Here is a 25,998-nt window from a genome sequence, read left to right on the forward strand (position 1 = left end):
CCCACGCATAAAGACGTTGTCGTTTATAATTCACTCAAACTGTCGATATCACTACGACTTGCGCGATCAGTTCCTTCCAGAAGAAAAGCCATGAGCATAAAGGAACTAAATTTATTTTGCGTCCTCGCGTGAGATCTGCCTACAAATCCCTCGTGTCTGTTGCACATTACATTATCCTGAAAGACACTCAGGGCGTCCTTGAATATTGCAAAACGAATAACATTTAATAAAATCTGATGGTTAATAAGAACAGGCAATGATATTTCAAAAGGTAGAGAAGGAGAGAAGAATTGATAATTAGCAAAGTTTGGAATTAAGATCAAAAATACAAGAATACAAATTTTTTCTTCTAGTTTCATCATCGTCATCAGTCGCGTCAGATACCAATGATACAATCTGCTTCATTCCTAATTGAAACTCTTTTACCTTTTTCATAGACTCCTCCTTGGCAAGACGCTCTTCAACGGATACGCTCTCGCACATCTCCCTCAGCTCCCTCTCCTGACTCAGCACAAGCTTCATATCGTCTACTTCCTTCAGAGCCTAAAGAGAGAAAGAGAAGATCTCAGTAAGTAATACACATGGTACCGTAGAGACTAGCGTCACTCATCATTTGCAGTGTATACCTGTTTATACTTGATCTCAAGCTCTTGCTTTTCAACTTCCAATTTATCAGCGTAAGCTTGCTCTATCTACAAAAAAAATCATTGAATTCTTCATAGACATAGACACATCATACCTTTGATCGATACGCGGCCGTCTGTTCATTAATCCTCGTAATGGCCATCATAATCTTTCTCCGCGGTCCAAAAAGACTAAAGATAATAAAAAAAACTGTAATTACATGTACCCCTAGCACTACACTCTTTACTTTAGCCCCACTCCTTTCAAATCGTCTTCCGTCATCGTAAGCAACGTCCTCAAATCGACCTCCTCTTTCTCCAGCGCCTCAGCGTACTTCTCAAGCCCAATCCCGCCCAAAAATTCCCTCAAATCCTTCTCAGCACCGCCCACGCCTACAGCGTCAACGCGCTCCTCTTCCGCCTTTCGCTTCTCATCCGAAAGCCGTCGCATCTTCCTCACTTCGCGCTGCTTTCGAAGACGATAGTGCTGCTCGGATTTACGCGAGAACGACTTGTCGCGCGCCGGAAAAGAGAACGTATTGCGATCATCCTCCTCGTAGTCGACGACTTCACCGTTCTCGTTCTCGTTCTCGTTCTCGTTCTCGTTCTCGTTCGTCAGCTGACTGACGTCCGTGTCGCTGCTCTGCGCGCTCGCCGACTCGGACGTCGTGAAACCGCTGGGAAGATCTTCGAAGTGCTGATGCAGCTTCTCTTGGGGAATCGGATAGTTGAAATTGAGGTCGCCATCCTAAAAAGTAAGCAAAGATAAAATAATCAATATATTTAATTACGTTTATTTTTACTTATACCTGTGTTGTTGGACTTGCCGTCTTCTGAATAACGAGCTGACTCAACGACGATCGTCGACTTCGATGGCTTCCCTTCAATTTGAAACCGTTCGACTCTTCCTGAACGCGATTCCACATGGAAGCGAACGCCGCGGGTCCGGATCGAATGTCCGTGGCGTCGGACGAACGCGGCAGATAGCGAGTTCGAACTCTCGACAGATCCTCAGCGGGAGACGAATTCGATATGAATTCGTCATCGGTCGAACTGGCAGTATCATCCAAATCTAAATTCAAAATTGGTAGGAATACGTATCATACTCCTAACACTTTACCTGCTTCGCTTCTCACGCTACCATGACGACCCTGATGCAGGAAGTTGTCAATGAGACTAACGATGACCATGCGGCCGTATTGAAGAGCCAGTGAGCGTGCTGTGTCGCCATGGCAACCGATTTTATTGACGTCAGCACCCTACGCGCGAGAAGTCGTCGAAATGAATCCCCCAAGTGATGATTCTCTTACTGAGATCAATAACGTATTCACAATGAGTTCGTGACCTTGTTTGGATGCCTCCATCAGAGGGCTAAATCCCGTTTCGGGTTCGCTATGCGAAAAGAAACGTGCTCCAACACGTGGCACGGGTGACGACATGAGAAATCCGCTTTACCTGACTTCGATATCGGCGCCAAGTTCGAGAAGCAGCTTCACGACATTCTGATGACCCTGTCGCGTCGCGTGAAACAGCGCCGTCAGCCCGAAACCGTCCTTCGCGTCGACAATAGCGCCACGCTAAGTATCGCAACGCCCCCTTCTCAAAGGGCTCTCGCCCGTCACGCCTACCAGTCACTTACGTGCGCCAAGAAATAGACAACCGACTCGTTCCCGCATCCAGCGGCGAGCATAAGCGCCGTCGCTCCCTCCTCGGTCGTATCATTAACGCGCGCACCGTTCTCGAGCAAGAAATCGACGATGTTGTCGTGCGGCGCGTAGGCGGCATACATCAAAGGCGTCCAACCGCCCTTGTTTTTCGCGTTCACGTCCGTCGTCGCCGGAGCGGCGGCGGTCGCCGCGACCGCGACGAGTCGTCGTACGTGATCGTAGTGACCGACGGCGCACGACGTGTGCAAGTCGAGACGCGTTCGCGGCGTCGCGCCGGCGACGTCGTCGTAAATTTGGGCGCGACGCGCGACCGCGACCGCGTCGACGTCGCTGCTGCCGCTGCTGTTGTCGCACGAGCTCGCGCCGCTCGAGTCGTAGGCGGCCATCGCGGCGGCGGCGACGAGTACGGCCGTCGCGGGGAGATTCTTGTCGATCGCATACGGGCATTTTCTTTTTATCGAATTTTGACGATTGGCGTCGGTCGAAATAAAGAGAATTTTGCATTCGAATCAATCCCCGTCCCTCGGCTACGTGAAAAAATATTTAGACGGTCCGCTCTCATCCAAATAAATGAATCAATATGTTTGTCCGGGATACCTGCTTCCTTGCTTTCTTTCTTCGTTTTTGTCCCTATTTTGCTTGCTTTTACATGCGTTTTCTCCAGTCGCAAGTCGTCTTCGGGCTTCTTGCAATTTTGCAACTACCGGGGTCCCACTCAGGGGACTGTCCCGTCTCGCAGTATAAAAACGTTGTCTGCAAGCCAACGAACATCAAAAGTTCTCCGCCGTGCGAAACTCTCAATCCAGGCCAGTAAGGAATTCTTCCCGAAGTGAAAAGTCCTCCTAGAACCGCTCTAACGCCTCAGATACTACTGCAAGGAACCCGAGATATCGCCTGAGACTCAGAGCGCCGTCGATTGCCAGCCCAATCGTCTTGTAAACGGTAAAACGCTTGTTTTGCACGCTTCGCAACCCTCTGATCGCCTCCTAAAGTAACGTGCTGTCCGGCTAAATGCGTCCAATGTGGGGGCCTTCTTTACAACGGCACCGAAGGAGCATTCACGAAGCAGATACCCTGTTATTATGTGTAAGTGTCGTATAGTCGAGGTCTCCCAAAAAATGAATTTCTGATATGTAGTACGGGAAAGTACGATTTCAGTACTGCTTTATGTCTCTCCGTTTTTCTTGGGATGTTTGGAGTAGATCGATTTTATCTCGGCTATCCAGCCATAGGTACGCTACATATGAGAGATGATGATGGGTTTGGGTGCTAGGGACTTTGTCGCTTAGGTTTGCTTAAACTCTCTACGTTTGGGTTCTTTCTGCTTGGTTCTCTGATTGATATTATCCTTATAGCGTCTCAGGTTAGAAACGTTTTTTGGTAATTCAATATTGGTTATTAAATCATTGATTAGACTATTGGACCGGCTGATGGGTCCGATTATGCCATGCCCTATTACGGACCAAGAATGGAGCTGGTTAGAGAAAATGGTGATACTTATTACGTTTCTAATATATAATAACATAACTCGACACACGCAGTGTTGACTTTTTATAGGAGACTATAGATTTGTGTTTACAATCCTAATAGAATCATTACATTATACATACATGTACAGTAAGACCAAGAGGACTAAGAGCGCTGTGGGCTGTGGGCACTGTTATTTATGAGGAAGATAAAAAAACTATTTTCATTGGAAAGACATTAGTACGTATTTTACTTCAAAATTTTAAAGTTGGCTGCATTTTGGATTTTATTCGTACTGTACGTGCTTTTGATTTTCTGTTGTCAAGGTGAGTAACCATGGAGAATGACAAACAGATGTCCCGTCAATCCACGCTAAAAGGACATGTGAGGTTTTAGGCTCATTCTTGAGTATTACCTGGTCAAAAATGTTGTCCGTAGCTCTTTAGACTTATTTGGGAGAAGAATTCCTTCGTTTTAGAAGAGCGAGACCACGCACCGCTCACGCGACTTCACACTCGCGCGTTCACGTGCAGCAGTTGGCCTGCTGTACCATTTCACACTTCCTTATATGGTCTGATTACTTTGTTGGAAGTGGCACGCGTCGACGTCTGTCAGTGCGGTCCACGTACGGACGAAAGCAGGGCGTTCTCTACGCGCGCGACACGCGATTTTGATTCGAATGCACTGCGACGCGCAATGGCGAAGCGGCGATCGCGTGGATGTCGCGTACGAGCGAGCGCGCGAGCACGCGAGTTCGCTGATTAGTTTTCACACGTCAAATGTTCGCACGATCTAAATTTCCGCTAAATTGTGATAAGCGCGTCTGCGATCTCGTCTGGGCCCGAGAACCGACGAAACGCAGTCTCGCGGCTCGAGAATCGACGATACCGAACTCTCTATCGACGAACGGTGTTTGATTGCAGCGGATGCAGACCGAGGAGATGCCGAATTCGCCATCACGTGAGTGGTTCACACTCCGGAAGATGCTGTCCACGCGAATTCGCACCATCTCGGATTCGCTCATAAACATCGACCTCTCAATCTGTGCGTCATTCTCGGCTGAAGCGCAGAACGGGACGGACGGTCTGGTCCGCTCCCTCGCAAAGGCGCCACGCAGCTTTTTCCTTCGCGGGGCAGCCGAGAGGAGGCGTACCGCCGCGAGGCGGGCCTCCGAAGCCCACGATCAAGGGAAGGGACAGCGGAGCCGACCGGTAAGTAAAGCCACATTACGCGATTTCGTAACTAACCGAGCTAATTGTGCGCTTTCTCTCTTGCAGCGAGTCCCCCATGCAGTCCTTCGCGAAGGACTGCGCCCCGGCGAAGGAGGAAAAGAACGGCGCCGCATGGCACGCGCGTCGGTAAGTCGATCGCGTCGCGTCGCGTTTAGATCCAATCGAGTAATCGTGCTTTTTTTGTGCGTATGTATAGGTCGTAGCGCTGTGCGGACGATCGACGCGCGACGGACGGACACCGCATCACTCGTCGCTCGTCGTTCGTAAGTAGATACATCGCGACCGAAGGTGTCAAATCTAATTATTATTCTCTTGTTTTCCGACAGCTGTCAAAGACTGGGCCAACGGCCGAAGCGGAAGTGGACGAAGTCGATGGAGACGAAGAGGTAGCAAGGAGAAGACTCGTCGCTTCAGGTTCTTCTTCGTAGCTACGGGCCCCTGTGGTGTAGGCTTACTCATAAGGGCGGGTTCTCTGTCACACGACACATTTCTAAGCGAATTGCACGTTGCCGCTGTCGGAGGGCCCGAGTCGTAGCGCACAGGGGGCGGGAGGGCGCTCGTGTGCCTGACGGCGGCGGTTAACAGCATGATGCTTAATCCTTCACACTCTTACCACATGTACGCCTATATATTTGACCCCGCACGCATGCACGCCTCCGTGAAATAGTTTCTAGATTTTAATATTAATATCAAAATCAAAATTAAATACAGCTAATCAATAATCAAAATCGAACAATTATGTGCGTGGCAGAGAACGTAGTGGGGACTGCATTATTGATCTGCGCCGGCGCGCAGCTTACCTTTGCGTATGCATAACTACGATAGTCATGCACGGGTCCACGCATCCCTTGCATTTAAGGTTTAGGGCGGCTGTCAGTAGGTAGGGCGTTTTCCAATTTGCTCTAAGGTGAGAGAGCAGGAGATAGGTTATAGTGTAGTTAGGCCTGACCCCCTAACATGTAGCTGGCAGCCGCCACACACATTAGACCATTTTCTCAGTGGATTTCTGAGGTAATCTAGGTTGATTGTAGAATATAGGATAATTATCTAGGTCAATGGATTTACGAGGTACTTTAGGTGTTAATTTTTAAACCACGTAGCTAATCTGTAATTTAGATCAGTGGATTTACGAGGTATTCTAGGTTTTAATTTTTAAACCACGTTGCTAATCCAAAATTTAGATCAATGAATTACGAGGTACTCTAGGTTTTTAATTTTTTAAAGCACGTAGATAATCCGTCTTTTAGGTTTTAATTAAACCACGTGACTAACTCGTGTTTTAGGAAAGTAGTGTTCTAGGTTTTAGAGTAGGGACGTAATTGTACTAGGTTTCCATTTCCAGTATATTTAGGTCAATGGATTTACGAGGTACTCTAGGTTTTAATTGTGTAAACCACGTGACTAACCCGTGCTTTAGAAAAGTAATGTACTAGGTTTTATATTAGGGAACGTAGTGTACTAGGTCCATTTCCAGTATTTAGGTCAATGGATTTACGAGGTACTCTAGGTTTTAATTTTTAATTAAACCACGTGATTAAACCGTCTTTTAGACAAGTATTGTACTAGGATTTCATTTAGTTTAGGACCGTAATATAGTAGGTTTTCATTTAGGTCAATGGATTGGGAGGTACTGTAGGTTTTAATAATTTTAAATTTGCCACAAAGCTAATCCGTCTTTTAGAAAAGTAGCCTGGCTTGTGTTGTATTTGTTATGTGTTTTGTTGTGTGTTGTCGTTGAGAGGTAGAGAGAAAGTGGTTGGGGTCGGAAATATAGTAGTGAGGGTTAAAAGGGAGGAGGGGAGGGGGGGAGGGGAGGGGGGGGGGGGGGGGGGGGGGGAGGAAAGGGAGGAGGGGAGAGGAGGAGGGGGGAGGAAGGAGGGAAAGGGGGTCACAGGGTACCGTAAGAGGGTGTGCTCCAGCAGCTGATACCTGGTTTAATATTCACCATTACCGGTAGTATTTACAGCGGTAATTAATTAATTAACTAATTAATTAATTAACTCCCTCCCTGTTGGGTATGGATTGATCCATCACAGTTACTCCACGTGATTTATTTTCATGGTAGACGGTACGGTGTTGGTGCACCGACTCCCTTTCCCCGACGGGTTTTATGCCTTCCCCGTTTGGAAAGTCACGGTACGATGCGGTGGGTTCGTTTTCTATTCCCCGGTGGGAACTGTAGTTATTCAGTACGGTACGGTTTGAATCCCTTCCCGGTCGGTGAAACGTCACAGTGCGATATGGTGGGTTTGCATTCCCCGGTGGGAAGTGGGTAGCTCTTCGGCACGGATCGGTAAGCAGCCCAATCTCTTTTCCGGCGTATTCTTGTAGTTTGAGGAGAACGCGACGCTCGTGCATTGCTCTGCTGATGGTTGACAGCGAAGACTCTTCTGCAGGTTTCAAATTATTGAGTGGCTGTAGTTGTAATTAAATTATCAAATATTTCTTTATTTTTTGTTTTTGTAGAGTGTGAAGCAACGACCTCAAAGGGTCTTAGCCCCGTACGCAGGGTCTGTCTCCTTTACGGAACAAAGACAGAGCCTGCATACGGGGCTTCGATTGAAGATCAGCATGGACGACAACAGGAAGGAGGATCGTAGCCCCGTACCCAGGGTCTGTCTCCCTTGCGAAGAATCTCGTGCACCGGTCATCACGAGGTAATCATAAAAATCCTAAAATCTTAATTAACGTTATTAATTTATTGACTACTTTAGATTCCAAGAGAAGTCGGACGTGAGTGACTGCAACAAGATGAAGACGAAAGAATTCCGGGCAACGGTTATCAGGTATGTCATATCCATGTTAATAATTTTTTAATTAAATTCTGCATACAGTGAGGTTCTTGAGCCCACTGATGGCCGTCGTCGCTGTCATACAGCAAACCCCGGTAAGTGCTTGAGTAAATAATTTTTACGAGTCTTTCATGCTGTCCTTTCCCTAGATATAGTGTTTGCGTGTGACAGAGCCCGTCCTGGTGAGAAGCGCTCCCCGTAGCATTATATTTGGGCAAGCCAGGCTTATTGGGCACGCACAGCGGAATAAATGGAGTGCAAGGCCGAAAAGAAGGCCAAACGGACGTCGAATTCATCTCAAGAACGGCAAACTGAAGTTGATGGCCGTTATTTTTGCCGACGTGCCACGCAAATAAAGTAAGTATTTTATATTTTGGCTAACCCTTTACATGTACCTTTATGGCGTGCAGAATTGAAATTTCAGAAGAGCAGAGTTGCTCTTCGAAAATACGGAGTACAGTGTTGATATATTTATATACCTTTGGCTAACCGGTGTGTTTTTGCACATAGGATGAATAATCAAACGTCGTTTTTGTCCCGCTGCAAATGGGACTACAATGGCTGGAAGCCTTCATGTCACGTCAAAATATTGTGACAAATGCCGTCATTTGCCAGGTAAGAAAATATAAGTCACTTTCTCACACAAATAATATTATTGTAGTTGCCCATGCCCCCACGGATCGTCATTCAAGGGAATGGATCAAATCACGAAGATGGCTGCAACGCGTCTTTCTTCATTTTTCAAGTACCTGTTATTTGATGAGCATTGACATATATTATATGATGGGATTTTTTCTCTCGCTAGAAAATCACTGAAGAAAGAAAGCCGAAGTCATAATTAAAATTTCAGGTGTGGTGTTTTTAAATTATTCATATTAAAAGCTTTAGCGTAAGGGCCAAAAAAATTAATAATAATTATTTAATTAAAATTAAAGAAATAAAGGGAGATCAAGCTAGGTAGATAGGAAGCTAGGAAACACTAGGATAGGATAGATAGGTAGAAAGGCAGTTAGGCAGAGGATAGAGAAGCTAGAGTCCACGGGGTTAAATTACCAAATTAGAATAAATTATATAGATTATTTTAAATTGGCCCTACGTTACTATAAACGATCTTGTCCCACATTGCTCTTTCTATAACGATTTTTTGTTTTTTTTGGTTTTGATTATCAAACTGGGGAGCCGGAAGTTTGAATGAGAGGGATGGGCGGCGGCGAGGACGACGAGGGCGGCGACGGCAACCACTACTACGACAGAGGGGCTGTGGCTTGGCAATGACGGCAGCTTGGGTGAAGGCAAATTCATTTGTAGGAAGTTTTGGAGAGTATTTAGAGTAAAATGTTTATACTATTTTTTTAGAATATGGGCAGACTTACAAGCAACATATTTATTTAATTATTTTACGGTAAAATTTGAAATTTAAATTTTTTGCATGTACCAGATCGACTTCTTTGTAAATTAATCGGTATGTCTGTCCGGGGTATCAACCCTTTTCTACGTTTTTCTTTCTTGCTTGTTCTGTGTCGCCTCGCACTACGAAAACGCAGTCTGCCAGCCAATGAGAGACCGCTCCAACATCTCAGACACTACTGCAACCGAGGATCGTACAATCCTTGCTCCAACGAACGCGTCATATCGCGTGCGACTCTGAGCGCCCTCGATTGTCAGCCCAAACGGTAAAACGCTTTATATTTACACATTTCCCGACCCTCTGATCGCCTCCGTTAGCGTAGAGCGTGCTGTCTAGCGAAAGTTGCGTCGAATATGGGGTCTTTGCAACGGCACCGAGGCGAGGGAGAGCATTCACGAAGAAGATACCGTGAGTTTCGTCTGATCGTTGAGTTACATATCTGAGAATGGGCTGCTACGTTTGACTGCCCTGTTGTTGAAGAGCCGATCGACATGCCCCCACGCACGTTCCCTTTTCACGCGTAGAACAGGCTTACAATGCATTTCGCGGCCGATTCCTCGCTTCTACGTCTCGTATGAAGCATTTGGCAAGCGACGCGCGCGTAATGCGTCACAGCTGACGTCATACGTCGCCCAACCGGAACGTACACACCTACTGTCGTCGTTTCGCACTTTTAGACCGAATCGCGACGGATTGTCGTTTAGAACGTTGTCAGAATAACATTTGTAGTTGATTTGCGTTGTTCTTCATTTGAAACGATTTGAAAATGACGTTACCAAGCTGCAGTTGAAGTACCCTCGCGAGTGATGACGTATCTAAATACTCCCACTGGACATTCACTTTCAGAGAAGAACCCCGTGGTACGCATAAAGGCACTCCAATGCCGCATAAGCACCATCTTCCATTGGGACACGTGTCGTACACGTAGATTTATTTTTTAACCGGCTTTTACTTTCTCAACGTTATTCAAGTGAAAGAGACGCGTTTCTCAGCTGTCGAATTAATTCAGGGGGCCTCTGGTATCGATTCTGATTGCATAACCAACGCGCAAAATGATTCCTGTGTCTTCATGATAATTAATAAGAGCCCTAAAACTTGTGAACGGTATAAGAGGACTGTGGACATTGTTATTTATGAGGTAGATGGGACCATTTGTAGGTATCAGTATGCTTTCTACTTCAAAGTTTTGGTGTTACACAGCCTACATCCCTTCTCTCACTCTATAGAAAGTTCTTTAGAGCTATGAGGGCGTGTGGGCGTATTGTTTTTGCTGTGAGGAGGCTCGCCGAACAGACATGAGTACAGTATGATACCTCACGCTTTCTGCTTCATTTCCAATGTGAGAGTGATTTCTATGGCCGAGATTAGGCCTGTATTACGTACGGTTGGTTTAGAGGTGCTTACTGGGGATTTGGTGGGGGAGGAGGAGGAGGAGGCGGAGCAGCTATGAGTACTTTCTCGCTGAACATGAACAAACCGCGAGGTTAAAAAAGATGGCTTAACATTTAATAAAATCTTAGAGTCGACCTGTTTCCAATCTGATAGGGTCATAGATGCGTCAATTTCCCGGCCTCAGAACGCGTGAGACACATCACGAGGGTTGGGAGAGCCCCTTTGCTGTCTCAGCGAGACCCTTGCTCCCTGCAGCAAAGCCGCAATGCAAGGGCTCCGCCGCCCTACGTCGCACTGCTATCTTCTCGTTATGGCGCACATCATTTCTGCAATTAGTGGTAACAGCAAGAGTGCTTCCGTTTCCGCTACCGTTTTATTTGAATGCTCTTCCGGCCACTGCTTTTTTTGCTTGCGCGATAATCATTATTTGTACATTTGATTTCGAGCGTCCTTTCTAGTACGTTTATTGAGCGGAGCTCTTCTGTAGGAACCGCCTCCATCGCACTTCACATCACTTTGAACAACGTTCCCATTGGGCACGGAGCCGAGATGTCATGCAGCGTCAATGCGTCTCTAAAAATAATTGAATGGAGAAAGGATCTCACTCTCATTCCCTTCTCCAGCTCTCACTACAAATTCAACGCGGAAAAGTCAGCTCTTGTCATCAGTAAACTCCTCGCAGCAGACAAGGGAACGTATCAGTGCGTAGCAGTGTCTGCCTCGAATAATAGAGTCCAGAGCAATATCGTGACCCTCAATGTACTCGGTAAAATGCAAAAAAGCATTCAAATGTGCCCATCAGCATAATGTTATGTTCTCTTTTGCAGTGAAGCCCACAATAGTTCCCATGAGCGCGACCGTTCGCGAGGGAGACCCCGCGCGAGTTGGGTGCTACGGTCGCGACTTCACCTACGTCTACTGGTCGAAAAACGGTCACAACGTATTCAACAAGCCCGGCTATCAGCACAGCGGAGATTCCCACGAATATCTAGACATCGTTCGAGCGTCGCCGGCAGACGCTGGCACGTACAACTGCACCGCTGTCAATGATTACCTGATCTTGGGTGCAACGGCGTTTCCAACGCTGACTGTCGAGTGTAGGTCGCGATATCTTACTGAACGAATGTTTACTTGTGTCTATATAGATGCTCCGGTAATAGCTCAAGGGCCTCGAGGGAAGACAGTTGTCAAGGGCTACGAGGTGCACTTGTTCTGCAACGCTACAGGAGTTCCTCGCCCGCGAATCTACTGGAAGAAAGACGGCGTGTTTGTCGAGGCCTTGAGCGAGCGATTCGAAGTTGGATACGTCGAAGGGACTCTCTTTATCGAAACAGCCGAGTTCAGCGATGCGGGACTGTACTCGTGCTTTGCTAATAACAGCGTCAATCCCGCGGGAACGGAGTCAAAAGCAGCTCAACTAAATATCATTGGTGAGAAATTCGTTTGGAATGACTGATTAATTAATTGAATTCTTTTCCCAGATGTGAAGAAATTTTACAAAGAGAATGCTTATAAGACCGTTCAATATGGGGCTAACGAAACGATTTGGTGCAGTTCGAATCATTCCATTTCAGACCAAATCGTTTGGTACAAAAGCGGCAAGGAACTCAAAACGATGAATCAACTCGTTGTAGGCAGTGAAGGACAACTGCACATATTTCAGGCGACGTACAACATCAGCGACGTCTACGAATGCAATTTCAAAGGTCAGCCGTTGCCACTTGGAATCAAGCTCTTTCAACGAGTCTTCGTCACCGTCCGAGGTGAGATTATTGGGATTAGGGGTTCCTAGCCTGTAGTCTATGTGTTGGACAGGGCCACCATCTCCTCCACGGCTGATTGATGCCATTCTAACGACCGTCAACGAATCTTCTCTAATTGTTTCTTTGAATTGGACCGAGCCGTTTGACGGTAATAGTCCTATCAATAAGTATACCATCTGCGTCGGTCGAAAGCAAGGCAATTTGCTGGGTCAAATCTATTCTGCAAATGGCCTGGCACGTTCTGCTGTTTTGATCTTGGACCTTCTGACTTTCGGCGCTACATCCTTTCTCTGCTCTATTTACATCGTTGCACACAATGCGCACGGAAAGTCTTCAAAGTCAAACGTCGTGACGCGACAGCTTATACGCTCCACGAAGAAGACCGACCTTCCAACGTACGTAAACGTATCGACAACAGCAAACACGACGACATTCTCCGCGTCTGTCAGCCCTAACGTCAGCAGCACCGTACCAAAAACAGGCAAGCACAGAATAGCTGATTAGCTTGACGTTGAACTGCATTCTGTGTAGCCTTGACAGGGGTCTTGACTGAGAACACGATTCTACACGATGATGATCACATCATGCTGTCGTGTTTAATTGTAATCGTTGGCATCGTACCACTAGTACTAGTTTTTTTCGTGTGGAAAAGAAAGAAAAAGTCGTTGAAGTACAATCCGTCCAGCGACAAAGCGGAGCGTCAATTTGATGTGGTCGTGAACTGCGGTAAAGACCGATTCCTCAAAGAAGAAAGGTTTTCTTTTTTGTCAGCGAAATTTCTTTTACTACTGGTTCTTTTGTTTAGAGAAATTATTGACTGGTCAGTGCCGAGAGGAGAAAACACCACTGAAATCCGAAAGACCTTTACTTCAAGTTCACCAGGCTCTAGTACTGTTTCCGAAAGCAACGTGTAGAATCGATGCTATGTACAGCTAAACCTTGTGATCACAGCGCGTTGCGGGGGCCGGGGGCCCATGGGTTCTACGCGTGATCGTCCCCGGCCCGGCCCAAGGCCGATACTTACAACTCGTGACCCGAACAAACTGCGTAGTCTTTGCTTCTCCGGTTTGGACCTAGAATCGAGCATCTACACGGCTCAGATCTTTAGCAAAATTGCTTCTCCGACTCTCTTAGCATTTTGTAAGTGAGCAGAGACATTATTGGGGGAAAATTAAGCGAACGCGGACTCTCCTGTTCTTTCCCTTATGACTTCTAAAGGGGTATTGCGTAAAGGGGTTGCCTAGGCTTGTGTAGACGTTTTATTTTCAACGTCTCCTCGCCGGGTCCCCTTATGTAAAAACTTTGAACTTTGGGGGCGTTTTCACAAGAGGTCATTTTCTTCTTCTTGTGTTTTTATAGCCTTTAATTAAACGACGATGAAACCAAGCGTTGCTTTTTTCCTGGTACTTGTGCTGGCAATGGCAGGTGCCCCACGGAATGTAGCCGCAAGGATGGCTTCTCCTCCGAAGCCGAAGTTAACGTCGACACTCTACGCAGTGTTGCCTGGGAGACTTGTTACCTTGACTTGTCACACGTCTATCAAGCCTGTCCTTTGGTTTTTAAATGGAAACAAGCTACGTGAATCCGTCTTTCACGTTTTTCAAAACGACCGTCAGCGACTTTTAATTCCCGCCTTCAGAAGCAGCGATAACGGAACGTACACATGCAATCCTGCAAATATCAGCGAAAGCAACTCTATCACCGTATACATGACAAGTACTACTGTAGTACTAGTAGTAGAATATATAGGACGTCTGACTCTTTTTTGTTTCTACAGATCCTCCTATGATCGATCTTCATAGCGATAGTGGGGTTGCGTACGAAGGAAACTTCCTAATCATCAATGGAACTATCACCTATAAGGGTGGTTCACTGAATATCACGCTAGAAGATAGGAGAGGATACACGTTCGGCCCCAAAAAGGAATTGTCCGTATTTGGCAAAGCAAACTTCACCTTCATCTTGCCTAATATTACTTTGACTCTGCAAGGACTTGTGACCATTTATATGCAATCATTTCTTCGAGACACTTCTTCACGTGGCATCTATAAATCGAAGTCAATATTTCTTACGTTAATACGTAAGTAACACAATAATTAGACAAATGCTAAATACTCATATACTTTATAAGGAAAACCCAAAACACCGCATGTTTCCATCACAAAGAAGTGGCCTATGGCAATAGCAAAATGGCGCGTTCCGCCAGGTGATGTAAATTACCGATATGATCCCGTTTCAAAGTTTAAAGCGCGTCGGACCTATTCAAATGGAACTTCCACTGTGCAAATATTCAACGAGTCAACCAAACAAATCACCATCTATAGTCCTGGAGAAACAATCACGTTTTCAGTTACTGCCCTTGGAGAACACACACAAAGTGGCACTGGCTTGACGACTATTCAAATTGAATGCTTTGATCCGAATAGTAAGACTGTTGGCTAATACGAACAAGCAGTTCAGGAGTTGATTTAAATTTTTAGGGCCGACCAACTTTTTCGTTGATTCTGATACCAATTTCGTGCTTCTTAACGCAAGCGGAAAGGCACTTCCGATATGTCTTTCGAATCCTTTGCCTATTCATATGCCTAAAGGACTCCAACTTGACGCTAAAAATGTAGTCAGTGTCGCCAGGTCACTTGGCGAAGTGCACGCACACTACGACTACAGCAAATTCTATTACACAAACCTTGACCTGACAAAATTGTTTGAAACAAGTCAGCTTGTCATCTCTAATGGATCGTGTCCACAGATCGTTTCATTCTGCAATGAATCACAGTATGTTAAATTTAACAATCTCTCCCACGGCAATTTAGGAAGTCCTATTGCTACTGATGTTCCAACACTATCGTCTAATGCGAGTGCCACTGTATCTTTGTTTTCTAATGCAACTGCAACTACCTCTAATACTACAAGTAAGAATTTGCACATGCTGGGTTGACGTGTCGAAAATCTTTGCTTGTTACTTGCAGTTTCTGATCAATCTCTGCAGCTGGTTGCTCCACTCTCGGTCGCAGCCGGTCTTGTCATAGTATTGGCTATGCTACTTCCCATCTTCATATATTTGAAATGTGCAGAAAGCGGCAAAACAAAAAACAGTCTTTCGAAGATTCATCGTGACGAGCGACAGGATGTCGATGTCTCCACTTACTTGCCGGTGCCTGCACAAGCTTACTTGCAAGAAGGACAGACAGCTGTAAATCAAGACGACAGCATCGAAGAAGGTAAAACAATCTGACGTCTTGATCCGTTCCTATTTTGATACTAGCTGCTTTAAAAGCAGAAGTTTGTAAACGCAAAACTTCTCAGGAAAAAACAGCATCGACTAAAGGTACGTTTCATTTGGCGCAATTATTATAACTGTCTTAGAAGCATGTACGCTTTGTAGAGAGTGCCAGTGAAAAGGAGGCACTGCAGTTGCCTGCTTTTAGAAGCAATATTGAGCGTACTCTTGGTAACAATTAGATATGAGTCAGTTGTTCAAGTCACGATGTAATTAACGATATTTCTTCACACTCAAGGTCAAGAATTTATGAAGGTGCAGGGGAGACTTGACGACATGGAGGAAAGATTGGAGGAAAGATTTGACGAATTGGGGCAGCAGATGAAAGAAATGGCTCCGGCGGTAACAACTAAGGACGCATAAACGGTACACGTATGCCAGATTAATACGAATATTTTATTTCCTAGAATCTTTCTGAATCTCACAATCCACACAATGGTAAACTAGTCGTTTGAACGATTATGCATTACTTTTGACATTCTCTTGCAGAAAAATTGAATAGAAAACCTGCAACAGAGGAGCTAATCGACCTGAGTAAAGCTGTTGTCTGTAAGTGGAAGGTTATAGCTCTACGTCTAAAAATTCCTGGCACCGCCGTTGAACAAATTGATTTGGATTACAATAAAACCCAGGAAAAGGCCTACAAAGTATTAGAAGCATGGATAGAGCAGGAATCAGAGGCTGCATCAGTGGAAGCGCTTTGCCGAGCTCTTTGCAAAGAAGGCATGCGTGCTACTGCTGCAACTATTTTTAAACTAGACGACGAAGTTCTCTGTCGCTTTGGTAGAAACTAATCCTTGTTCTATTATGTACTGAATCGTTAGATGACGAAAGGACAAAATTTCGTTCTCGCAGTAGACCTGCTATTTTACTCCTATTTTACACAATCCGTCTTAGAACATTTTTATTTGTCGTTTTATTTTGTCTTGTATTTTTTACAGTATTTGTTATTTCAACCTTGTTATTGCTACTAATGTCTTAGAGGAGTCGTATTACTATATCTGACCTGTACAGCAGAGAAGAAAACAGCATGGTAATCACTACTAATGGGCCGAACTTTTAGCTCAGATGCATGTTCTTTTGACTTGCCATATTTTTGCTTAGTGGCTTGCTCGGGAGTGGGGAGGGGAGAGAGGTGGGGGTCCCCATCTGTAAAATTAGGAGAGAGACTCAAAGGTCTAGTGATTTGGTTCGTGGAAAATAATATAATGGCGCCATTTGGCTTTGGTGCAGTAGCAGACAAGTTGACTAAAATCAAGTAAATGATAAAGGTTAGACGATTAATATAAATTAATTTTTTAGAAAACATAACATTTTTCTGAGAGTTTTTCCTCCGCACTTGCAATTTTATCCTGTGCATACATGTAGCCTCGAGGATTCTCGAGGCTATCTTGCGCATAGAGGAGCTCAAAGGCAAAAGACGAGACGAGGCAATCGACTGTCTCGCTACACGAATCCTTCCCTTCCGGTTTTCTGCAAAGCGCTGCAAATGACGACGAACGCAGAACACGCTCTTCAACCAATCAGAGCGGTCGTAGAAACGATCGTTCCTCACTTCCAAGGTAACGAAAGCGTGGGCGTGGTTCCTGTTCTCACTTTCAACTAAAAATAGGAATTCCGCCCGAGATACTCGCATCCTCTTCCGTCATAATCATTGTCGACATATCTTTACGAGAATCGTTTACCGCGAATTTCCTGTGATAAAAGACGGTCTCTTTGCTTCCTCTACTGTTGAACTGATCTATGCTAATTTGGCGGGTTTCTATAGAAACGCGTGCCTGTCGACGCAGAACGTACATGCGTTGAACCGTAAGCTCCTCATCGTAACGGGGCCACCTATCGCCGAGTCTCACAATCTGTGCAACCAAATTGCCAATGTTGCAAAGATAGGAATGTCATTGCCTATCATTGTTCTCAGCAAAGAGCATGGGAGCAGTCACAATCTTTTCAGTACACTCAGTCTACCGTTACCCAGTCTCAAGTTTTGCCACTCTACCGTAGTCGTGACATTGATCTTCATCCATCTCACTCAGAGCCAAATGTACAGTATGCAAAAGGAAGAGCTAGCTAGAGGCGTCTCCTTCATTATTCCGCTCCTTGATCTTCTGAATCTCTTTGTTCGCTTTTGCGACGTCGGCCATGAGCTTCAGTTGGACTTCGCGTTTGCGCTGCAAGCTCTCCATGTCCTCGCGTTGGAGTTTGTCGAGATATTGCAACATTGCCTGTTGCTCCTGATCGTGACGCTCTTCGTCGATATATTCGCTGCTGTTGGCGTTCGACGATCTGTTTCTGGAGAACGTGGGCGCCGCGCTGGCGCTTGACTTGCTTTTGTTTCACTAAAAATGAAAAAATTGATAAGTCAATTATAATTATTTTAATTTTATTGACCTGATTTTTCGTATTCTTCTAGACCTCGTTGTCTTTCTATTTCCATCATCATGTCAAGGCGTTACTAGGTTCGAGAAAATTCAATTATAAATATTTTTAATTTTCTTATGGGCGACGTACTTCTTCTTCTTGGATTTCTTTACAGATGAGTTTCTTCTCTTCCAGCTGGGCGTCGCGTATGGCGTGACATTTCGCGTTCAAGATCAACTAAGAGAAAATGTTTCAAGAGATGATGGATGAGAGTGAGAGACATACTGTACCTCATTCAGTTTCTTGATTTCGTCCTCTTGCTCCTCCATCTGCGTACGAGCTTTCGAGAGAAGATACTGGAAGTGTTCCTGGGCTTCCTGTAAGATTGCATTGATGATGAATCAAGACTTCTCTTCTCTATATATGAGTTTTCTCTTACTTGTTCTAGATCAGATGTCTTTGCATTTCTCGTTCGATACTGTTCCATATGCTCCATGTCATTCTTTCTAGTATTGCAAGCATCCTAGACGAGGTTAGAGTCGTACAAAGTTAGTACATCAGGTTCTCGGTTGCAAACCTGCTGTTCTTCTTTATAAGACTTGGCTGCTTCTTTGAGTGTTTGGCGTTCTTGCTTAGACAAAACTCGAGAAGCAGCCTGTATAGAATACAGTCTATTATTGAAACCCCCTGCCTTAGCTAAGCTCCCAATCTAGTCTACCTTGATTCGACTAAATTCTCCTGAGCTAAGTATAACTGTTCTCCCAGTTGGATCAACATGAGAAGGGACTCTATATAATTAATTAATTAAAGATGTACATAATTAAACCATTAGTTGTGGTTTCCTTACTTGATTGTACGAATTAGATCTTTGGTAATGACCTGAACCACTTCCGGGTCGTCGCTCGATTTTTGGGCACGCCTTCCAAACAGTTTCTTATCTAGTATCCCTGATATAACGTTATGCACGTTGTCTTTTATACATTGAACGGGGGGGTCATACTGAACAATACAAGATGACAGCAGTTATGTCTGATGGGATATTTCGTCTTGAAATGAATTAAGATATCCGTTCCAAACTCCTGCATGCACCAATTTGCTGTCTTGCGAAATCAGTATAAAGATTTTGACCGTCCGAATTAATAAATCAATATGTCTGTCCGGGAAACTACGTCCTCATTTCTCTCTTCTTTTTTCGTTCCTATTTGCTTGCCTCTACGTGCGTTCTCTTTACTCGTAAGTTGTCGTTCGTTGTTGAGCTTCTTGCAATTTTGGACCTACCGGGTCCCACTCGGGGGACTGTTCTGTCTCGCACAATCGAAAACGCAGTCTTCAAGCCAACAAAAGATGTCAAACGCTCGCCGCCGTGCGAGACCCTTAATCCAGGTCAGTAAGGAGTTCTTCCCCAAGTAAGGGACCCTCCTAGAAGCGCTGCAACTCCCCAGATACGCTGCAACGAACCGGCGATATCGCCTGAGACTCAGAGCGCCATCGATTGCTATCCCAATCGTCTTGTAAACGGTAAAACGCTTTTTACACACTTCCCGACCCTCTGATCGCCTCTCAAGTAACGTCCTGAACTTACACACCCACTGTCGTCGTTTCCCATTTTTTGACGAAATCGCAACGAAATGTTGTTGGGAACGTTATCAGAATAACATCTACGGTCGATTTGCGTTGTCTCCGTTTTAAACGATTTGAAAACGACGTCTCAAAAGCTGCAGTTGAAATACCCTCGCGAGTGATGACGTATATAAATACCCCACCTAACAGAGGAGGACCTCGTAGCACGGAGCGGTTCAAACTCTCCCCAAACGCGGAACTTCCAATGCACTCTGATGCCGGACATGCCCCAATAGCATCATCTTTTGTTGGGACTTGTGTTGGATGTTGATTTGCTTCTTTTTTTTAAAACCGGTTATTGCTTTTCCAGAAGTTATTCAAGTGAAAGAGACGCATTTGTTAGCTGTCAAATTAATTAGGGAGGCCTCAGTATAGATTTCATAACCAATGCACAAAATAATCTTTCAGTCTCCAAACCGTTCGCGTTTGCGCAAACTACCTTATAGAAAGTTCTTTATTAGAGTTTGAAATGCATTTATCACAACCTTATAGACAGTTCTTTAGACTTGCTTGTAGGAGGACTACAAGACGTGTTGGTGGTGTTGTTTATATGCGGCGTGAAGAGGCTGGGAATTTTCACTGAACAGAACAGACATGGGCACAGTACGCTACCTCACGCTTTCTGCTTCATTTTCCAATGTGAGATTGATTTCTATGGCCGAGATTAGGCTTTTATTAGTGGGAGGATTGAGTGGGAGGCGTAGCTGCCGTCACAACGAACCACAAAGGATGAAAGAAATCTTTAAGGCTTGCGGTAAAATAGTGTATTATGTATTGATTGTTCGCGTTCGGACGGTTTCTTCGTCGAAGGTAGATTCTCATTGCAGGGAAAAACGTGAGACGATCACGCGCGCTGGGGGAGCTCATTTCTTCCCAAGAGCGGGCCTCACCCCACCCTCTTGCTCTGCGGAGCCGAGATGCTCGGCTTTCGCTTTACTGCATATTGCATTGCTGCGCTGGTCATCGTTGTGATAGGTAAGTGTATGCATTTCCGTTTCCTGCTGGTGGCGGAAATTTGGTTCCGGTCTGCTCCTATGTCTGGTATTAGGGGCGGGCTTAGTTTATAACATGTTTATCCAACCTTTTTTTATATAGAAAGTAGCGCTGTTACACTTCAGCTTATCGGTTTCGGCAGCGTTACTATTGGACACCAAGCTGAAATGTCGTGCACCGTCAACTCATCTCTCAGAATAGTCGAATGGAGGAAAGATCTCACTTTGATTCCTCTCTCCAACTCTCCCGGTTCTCACTACCAATTCAACGCGGAAAAGTCATCTCTAGTTATCGCTCAGCTCCTTGCAGCGGACAAGGGATTGTATCAATGCATAGCAGAAACAGCGTCGAACCATAGAATCCCGAGCAATTCGGTTCTCCTAGACGTTCTTGGTGACATGGGCTCGTTCCTTGTTAGCATATATTATAATATTCCTTTGTTATACTGTAGTGAAGCCCACGATCTTTCCCATGGGTGCCGTCGTTCGCGAGGGATCGTCCGCGAGGCTGGGCTGCCCCGGTCACGACTTCACCCACGTCTACTGGTCGAAAGACGGTCGAGACATATTCCATAAGACAGGCTATCGGCACAACGGAAGTTCCCATGAATATCTCGATATCCTTCAAGCATCTCCGGCAGACGCTGGCAAATATAACTGCACCGCTATCAACAATTACCTGATATTGGGTAGATCAGCGTTTCCCACCTTAGTTGTTGAATGTAAGTCGCGAGCTTTTCACTGAAGCAAGCGCTAAATCAAGGATCACCTTTCTCTAGATGCTCCTGTTATTGTTCAGGGTCCCCGTGGAAAGACGGTCGTCAAGGGCTACGAAGTGCACTTGTTCTGCAACGTTACTGGGGTTCCTCCGCCGCGAATCTACTGGAAGAAAGACGGAGCTTTTGTCAAGACGCTGGGCAAAAGGTTTGAAGTAGGATACGCTGAAGGAACACTTTTCATAGAAACGGCTGAGCTAAGCGATGCGGGACTGTACTCGTGCTTTGCCAATAACAGCGTAAATTCCTTGGGGAAGGAATCAAAGGCAGTCAAATTGAATATTATTGGTGAGATGTGCGCTGTGGGTAACTGGATACTGTTATTGTACTTGGGGTGGTGATTTTTCTTTAGGCGTTCAGAAATTTTACGCAGGAGAGGATGCCTACAAGACAGTTCTATATGGAGCAAACGAGACGATCTGGTGCACCTCGAATCATTCGATTTCAAACCGTGTTATTTGGTACAAAGGCGGAAAGGAGCTAGAGACGACGAATCAACTCGTCGCAGGTAGTAGCGGGCAGCTACTCATTTTTCAGGCTACGTATAACATCAGCGGTGTTTACGAATGCAATTTTGAGGGTCAACTTCTGCCGCCCGGTATTAAGCTCTTTCAAAAAGTCTTCATTACCATTCGAGGCGAGTCAGGCTGTTGCAGGGAAGAAATTACTGGTGTTTTTAATCTGTGCTTTGATCAGGCCCGCCATCTGCTCCAGAGCTGCTTAGTGTTTCTCTAAAACTCATCAATGAAAGTGTTGCAATTGCACATTTGAATTGGACAATTCCATTTGACGGTAATAGTCCTATCACTGGCTTTACAATTAGTGTAGGTCAAGGTCGAAACAACCTGATTCGAAAGCACGTCGTTAATCACCTGGCGAGTGCTGTCAGTTTGGTTTTGGACGTGTTGAAGTTTGGCGTCCCAACGTTTTTCTGGTTGTTTTACGTCTTTGCGCACAATGTCCACGGAAATTCTTCACAATCAAACGTTCTAATTCGAGAGTTCAAACGTGCGACAAATCTACCGACCTTTGTTAGCCAAGCAACAATACGACCTAAGGAGGCGGCTTCAACACCCGTTCACGCCATCAACTCGACGAAAGGCAAGCAAGGGACATGAAACCAGTTGCTATGTTGCATTAGTATTTATTCAGGAATTTTTACAACGTCTCGCGCTATCATTATTACCGAGAGTGCGGTTGTAAGCGACGTTTATGTTCAAGTCACAGTGCCACTAGTATCAATTATTATTGTCTTAACTGCAATATTTATTTTTCGGCGAAGGTCTAAAAGGCCAAGGCGACTGTGTCCAATTACAGTGGAAGGCTGGAAGCAGTATCGAGAAACGGAGTGGCAAAGAACTGAAAGACTCTAGTCAGTTAACTGACTGATGCTTGCACACACCCCCGCGCAAACTCGTGCAACCCCGAACAATAGCCGGGATATGGGATATGCTATAGCCTATAGTTGAAAAGTCGTAGGGTGGAGTGCAGACGGGCCGGCGTGATGTACCGGTACTAGCCTTTCGGTTTATTTATTTGCGAGCTCAAGGTAAGCAGTGTAATTTATATATGTTGTTTAGTCCACCCAGCGTGTGCGTTGGGCGCGCGAGCATCTTAGTACAGCTTAATTAAAGCCTGTAGTTCAAATAAATTTGTTTTTAGACATATTTGGAAACATTTTCAACCCCTATTACTAATTTCAAACGAATTGGCTGAATTCTCGATCGTTTTTTTCGTTGCGTCATTGCAAGTTGGAGCTCGCGTGATCAACCTTTGGACCCTTCGACCTTTCGACGTGAGCTGTTACGTCATCAAACCGCAGCGAACTTCGTATCACACGGTACTGTCTTTCCTTTAGGTTCTATTACGCGTACGATCAACAGCGTTGCACTTGTCAATGAGGGATAGAGCTACAAAGAAAAGTATTCTAAGACCTCTAGTATTTGTTTTGCAAATACACTGTACGTGCCGTGGCTTATAATTTCGTAATGCGTACCTAAAATCGGTTAAACAGGCGCGCTGCAAGCAACGCTCTTGCAGGCTACGTCTGGTGCAGTGAAACCCGGGGCTTTCGTCTCCCTCAAGTGTTACACAGATCAGCGGCCCACTTCTTGGAATTGGGAACTCAACGGAGAGAAACTTAATGGCTCTATCCACTATTTTGCTGACAATGGCAACGAGCAAGTATTAAAGATTCCGAAGTTTGGTATTGAGTACAATGGATCTTTCGTTTGCTTTCCGCATCATGCTCCCAAAAGCAATTCGGTTACAATCTATCTAACATGTAATAGAGAGTTCATAGTGTTCATGACATTTACTAATGTTCTTTTTTCATTGTCAACAGATCCGCCAGGAGTAAGGGTATTTGGTTCTCGTTTTTCTGCATACGAAACTGCAAATGTTACAATCAATATGACAATTTCGTATCAAGGCGGATACGTGAAGCTGTCGTTGGTTCATAACGGCAAACAGTCCGTATCATCGAAAAAGTTTGTATATAGCAAATCAAGGATTTCTCTTGAGTTGACAAACGTTTCCCGTCAAATGCATGGAGATTGGAAAGTCAAACTGGAGTCACATTTTGCAGACTCTCCTGGGCAGGGCGTGTTTTATTCTTCGTCATTTTCTCTCGAAATAATAAGTAAGTAGAGGTTCTATTATGTGTTACTTAATTGTGACGATTTCATTAGGAAAGCCGGATCAACCAAATCTTTCGTATATCATTGCGTCTGATAGGACATCAGCAGCAATATCATGGACCGTGCCAGCAGGAAATCCGAACTTTCATTATGATAGGATTCAAATGTTTAGGGCACAGCTAAGGAACAGCAGCGGGCTCTTTTCATATGAATTTAATGCGTCTAACCACAAAACCGTTATTGAGAAACTTGCTCCAGGAGAAACTGTGACTTTTTCAATTGCAGCAATTGGATATCACACGCAGAGCGATGCTGGTGTGGTATCTATTTCAATCGAGTGCTTCGGTCCTCATAGTAAGGCTACAAGGCTAAGAAATGAGCTTTATGATAATCAATTCTGATAGGGCCAGTTTCATTTATCCAAAGTTCCATCGGTCAGGTGTACCTGAATTTAAGCGGCTTAGTCTATCCTGTATGCCTGGATTCTAACTCTCCAAAACCAAAGGATTCAATGATTTCCGTTGAACGTTCAAGACTAATAAATTTCACATCAAACGCCACAGACTATTACAGGGTGAACCTGAACTGGACAAAATCTCCCACAGAAGGAAAGCTCTCGATCAATTCTACATCATGTCCTAAAGTAGTTTCGGTTTGCAATACGCTTCTGTATTTGAACGCTTCTGACAAAGACAGCGGCGCTACGATTAATCCCACAACCGATCTAAGTGGCACCACCGCTGATTCAAGGGCGGCTGATCATTATTCTACGGCTGGCACCACCACTTATTCAAAGCCAGCGTCTACTTCAATGCCTGATCATTATTCCACTGCTGGGATCACCACTGACTCAAAGTTACCTACCGATTATTCTCCTCATGAGCCTGCTACCGAAGAAGTCTCAGGTAAGACTAAAGTACTGTTTTCAGCAGTTCTAATCAGACTTATTTAGAAGCCTCTTCTACATCACTCATATTGACAATTTGCTTTGGAGCTGGGATTCCTCTTTTACTTCTACTAGTAGTAGTAATAGTCTTTATAATCTTAAGACGAAAACAACGGATTTTCAATTTGTCTGAAGCTTCTAAGTGCGAGTCAATCGACTCTGAAAGCAACAGAGAGCCAGTTGATGAAGCTACAACAACCTTTACCATCACCGATGATGCAATTTTGCAAAACTGTCCTAATGGCACAACGTCCGACGTTTCTTCTCTCCCTATGTGTACGTTTGTCTGAGCTAGTCATAGCTTATAGATTTTTAATAAATACTTTTAGTTTCAAGTGATGCTTCTTTGGAGGATGACAGAGAGCCGGTTCAAGATGAAAGGTAACTGTAACTGTAAGCATAAGCACACCAGCAAACTGATAGAACGTCTACTTAGGCGTGAACCACAAGCCGTGCCTTTACCTGGTGTCAATGTTTCTGTGTCACTGTCAGAAGGTGAGAAAAAATATATAAATTTGTTTGTTATGCATGAAACATGCGTTCACTCTTTAGGCAATTTCAAGCGTTTCGAAGCCATCATGCAGAAGGCCGTGCGTGAGGGTAATCAGGAACACAATGACACTTTAAATGACGCAATGACTAAGATTGAGAGCCACTGCTTAGCCCCGCCGCGGCTACAGACCTTTCAACCAGCTTCTTTACCGTGAGACTGACCGTCATTTGTCTTCAAGCTAGTAATGGCATTTTTGTTTGTAAATTATTAGGGTTCCGTTTTGTATCATATACTAAATACCTACATATACAGTGTACATAAGTTCATAAAAATTGTGCAATACGGGAGCATTCATGTCACGTGATATTGCAGACGCGTACTTTTCTGTAAGAAAACAGCGCCGTATTGAAGAAAAAGGGGGTGGCGATTGCTGGAAAGTTGTGTCTGAAGTGAGTTTTGCGTCGTGGATGCCCTTTTTTCTACCGAGGCCTCTTGAGGAACCTACGTAACGTCGAAAAACGCTGACGCACTGACCAGAGATTAAGTCTCT

General features: G+C 44.9%; 5 protein-coding genes and 1 long non-coding RNA gene across 14 annotated transcripts; 4 read left to right on the plus strand and 2 right to left on the minus strand.

Moving 5' to 3' along the window:
* Positions 1-198: 198 nt before the first annotated feature.
* On the minus strand, positions 199-2,739 carry LOC136189558 (ankyrin repeat and SAM domain-containing protein 3-like). The gene is made up of 9 exons (XM_065977564.1): positions 2,263-2,739; positions 2,079-2,200; positions 1,934-2,015; positions 1,744-1,882; positions 1,433-1,695; positions 872-1,371; positions 740-815; positions 627-692; positions 199-543 (listed from the first exon to the last, which is right to left on the minus strand). Exons 1-9 carry the CDS (start codon positions 2,674-2,676, stop codon positions 298-300), a joined length of 1,908 nt encoding a protein of 635 aa, XP_065833636.1. The 5' UTR covers positions 2,677-2,739; the 3' UTR covers positions 199-297.
* A 153-nt stretch (positions 2,740-2,892) lies between these two features.
* LOC136189567 (TM2 domain-containing protein CG10795-like) lies at positions 2,893-3,901 on the plus strand. The gene is made up of 6 exons (XM_065977576.1): positions 2,893-3,100; positions 3,156-3,232; positions 3,283-3,376; positions 3,428-3,522; positions 3,580-3,653; positions 3,705-3,901. The coding sequence occupies exons 1-6, from the start codon at positions 2,940-2,942 to the stop codon at positions 3,807-3,809; spliced, it is 606 nt and encodes a 201-aa protein (XP_065833648.1). The 5' UTR covers positions 2,893-2,939; the 3' UTR covers positions 3,810-3,901.
* Positions 3,902-4,467: 566 nt separating this feature from the next.
* On the plus strand, positions 4,468-6,765 carry LOC136185769 (uncharacterized). The gene is made up of 4 exons (XR_010669613.1): positions 4,468-4,968; positions 5,035-5,115; positions 5,186-5,252; positions 5,316-6,765. It is a non-coding gene; the product is annotated as an uncharacterized lncRNA (long non-coding RNA).
* A 1,848-nt stretch (positions 6,766-8,613) lies between these two features.
* Positions 8,614-16,592, plus strand: LOC136199477 (neuronal cell adhesion molecule-like). 7 transcript variants are annotated; one of them, XM_065989722.1, is made up of 14 exons: positions 8,614-9,085; positions 9,138-9,454; positions 9,512-9,597; positions 10,416-10,528; positions 10,584-10,672; positions 10,735-10,919; positions 11,069-11,347; positions 11,409-11,678; positions 11,727-12,011; positions 12,063-12,344; positions 12,397-12,825; positions 12,876-13,093; positions 13,148-13,484; positions 13,704-13,941. In XM_065989722.1, exons 6-13 carry the CDS (start codon positions 10,847-10,849, stop codon positions 13,256-13,258), a joined length of 1,947 nt encoding a protein of 648 aa, XP_065845794.1. In that variant the 5' UTR covers positions 8,614-9,085; positions 9,138-9,454; positions 9,512-9,597; positions 10,416-10,528; positions 10,584-10,672; positions 10,735-10,846; the 3' UTR covers positions 13,259-13,484; positions 13,704-13,941. The 7 variants fall into 7 exon arrangements, with proteins under 7 accessions (XP_065845794.1, XP_065845778.1, XP_065845772.1 ...); XM_065989706.1 differs by having other exon boundaries at positions 8,615-9,085; positions 9,507-9,597; positions 12,876-13,098; positions 13,150-13,484; XM_065989700.1 differs by having other exon boundaries at positions 8,615-9,085; positions 12,876-13,098; positions 13,150-13,484.
* Positions 16,593-17,687: 1,095 nt separating this feature from the next.
* On the minus strand, positions 17,688-18,759 carry LOC136199666 (cilia- and flagella-associated protein 45-like). The gene is made up of 7 exons (XM_065989918.1): positions 18,701-18,759; positions 18,560-18,653; positions 18,422-18,505; positions 18,273-18,359; positions 18,156-18,219; positions 17,951-17,960; positions 17,688-17,913 (listed from the first exon to the last, which is right to left on the minus strand). Exons 1-7 carry the CDS (start codon positions 18,757-18,759, stop codon positions 17,688-17,690), a joined length of 624 nt encoding a protein of 207 aa, XP_065845990.1.
* A 398-nt stretch (positions 18,760-19,157) lies between these two features.
* LOC136199533 (protein sidekick-1-like) lies at positions 19,158-25,807 on the plus strand. Of its 3 annotated transcripts, none has more exons than XM_065989759.1 (11): positions 19,158-19,365; positions 19,425-19,500; positions 20,107-20,577; positions 20,698-20,988; positions 21,047-21,316; positions 21,374-21,658; positions 21,723-22,007; positions 22,067-22,471; positions 22,523-22,919; positions 23,033-23,165; positions 23,229-23,245. In XM_065989759.1, exons 3-9 carry the CDS (start codon positions 20,520-20,522, stop codon positions 22,741-22,743), a joined length of 1,815 nt encoding a protein of 604 aa, XP_065845831.1. In that variant the 5' UTR covers positions 19,158-19,365; positions 19,425-19,500; positions 20,107-20,519; the 3' UTR covers positions 22,744-22,919; positions 23,033-23,165; positions 23,229-23,245. The 3 variants fall into 3 exon arrangements, with proteins under 3 accessions (XP_065845831.1, XP_065845839.1, XP_065845823.1); XM_065989751.1 differs by lacking the exons at positions 19,158-19,365; positions 19,425-19,500; positions 20,107-20,577; ... (3 more) ...; positions 21,723-22,007; positions 22,067-22,471 and adding exons at positions 23,385-23,654; positions 23,715-24,011; positions 24,061-24,363; ... (3 more) ...; positions 25,392-25,450; positions 25,508-25,807 and having other exon boundaries at positions 22,805-22,919; positions 23,229-23,331; XM_065989767.1 differs by lacking the exon at positions 19,425-19,500.
* The last annotated feature ends 191 nt before the right edge of the window (positions 25,808-25,998 follow it).

The sequence above is a fragment of the Oscarella lobularis genome, chromosome 1 (genome assembly GCF_947507565.1).
Source record: "Oscarella lobularis chromosome 1, ooOscLobu1.1, whole genome shotgun sequence".
NCBI classification, from domain to species: Eukaryota; Metazoa; Porifera; class Homoscleromorpha; order Homosclerophorida; family Oscarellidae; genus Oscarella; species Oscarella lobularis.

Bases quoted from the DNA above. Each gene is read 5' to 3' on its own strand.
- LOC136189558 (XM_065977564.1), bottom strand. From the start codon at position 2,676: ATGGCCGCCTACGACTCGAGCGGCGCGAGCTCGTGCGACAACAGCAGC. The intron at 2,016-2,078 runs GTAAAGCGGATT...CTTTTCGCATAG, and splicing joins GGCGCCGATATCGAAGTCAG to CGAACCCGAAACGGGATTTA. The intron at 1,696-1,743 runs GTAAAGTGTTAG...TTTTGAATTTAG, and splicing joins TAGCGTGAGAAGCGAAGCAG to ATTTGGATGATACTGCCAGT.
- LOC136199477 (XM_065989676.1), top strand. From the start codon at position 13,721: ATGAAACCAAGCGTTGCTTTTTTCCTGGTACTTGTGCTGGCAATGGCA. The intron at 14,770-14,824 runs GTAAGACTGTTG...TTAAATTTTTAG, and splicing joins TGAATGCTTTGATCCGAATA to GGCCGACCAACTTTTTCGTT. The intron at 15,673-15,729 runs GTACGTTTCATT...TACGCTTTGTAG, and splicing joins AAAAACAGCATCGACTAAAG to AGAGTGCCAGTGAAAAGGAG.
- LOC136189567 (XM_065977576.1), top strand. From the start codon at position 2,940: ATGCGTTTTCTCCAGTCGCAAGTCGTCTTCGGGCTTCTTGCAATTTTG. The intron at 3,101-3,155 runs GTAAGGAATTCT...CTAACGCCTCAG, and splicing joins GAAACTCTCAATCCAGGCCA to ATACTACTGCAAGGAACCCG. The intron at 3,233-3,282 runs GTAAAACGCTTG...CGCCTCCTAAAG, and splicing joins GCCCAATCGTCTTGTAAACG to TAACGTGCTGTCCGGCTAAA.
- LOC136199533 (XM_065989751.1), top strand. From the start codon at position 23,268: ATGAGGGATAGAGCTACAAAGAAAAGTATTCTAAGACCTCTAGTATTT. The intron at 24,364-24,413 runs GTAAGGCTACAA...CAATTCTGATAG, and splicing joins CGAGTGCTTCGGTCCTCATA to GGCCAGTTTCATTTATCCAA. The intron at 24,915-24,961 runs GTAAGACTAAAG...AGACTTATTTAG, and splicing joins TGCTACCGAAGAAGTCTCAG to AAGCCTCTTCTACATCACTC.
- LOC136199666 (XM_065989918.1), bottom strand. From the start codon at position 18,759: ATGTTGATCCAACTGGGAGAACAGTTATACTTAGCTCAGGAGAATTTA. The intron at 18,506-18,559 runs GTTTGCAACCGA...AACCTCGTCTAG, and splicing joins CTTATAAAGAAGAACAGCAG to GATGCTTGCAATACTAGAAA. The intron at 18,220-18,272 runs GTACAGTATGTC...ATTTTCTCTTAG, and splicing joins AAATCAAGAAACTGAATGAG to TTGATCTTGAACGCGAAATG.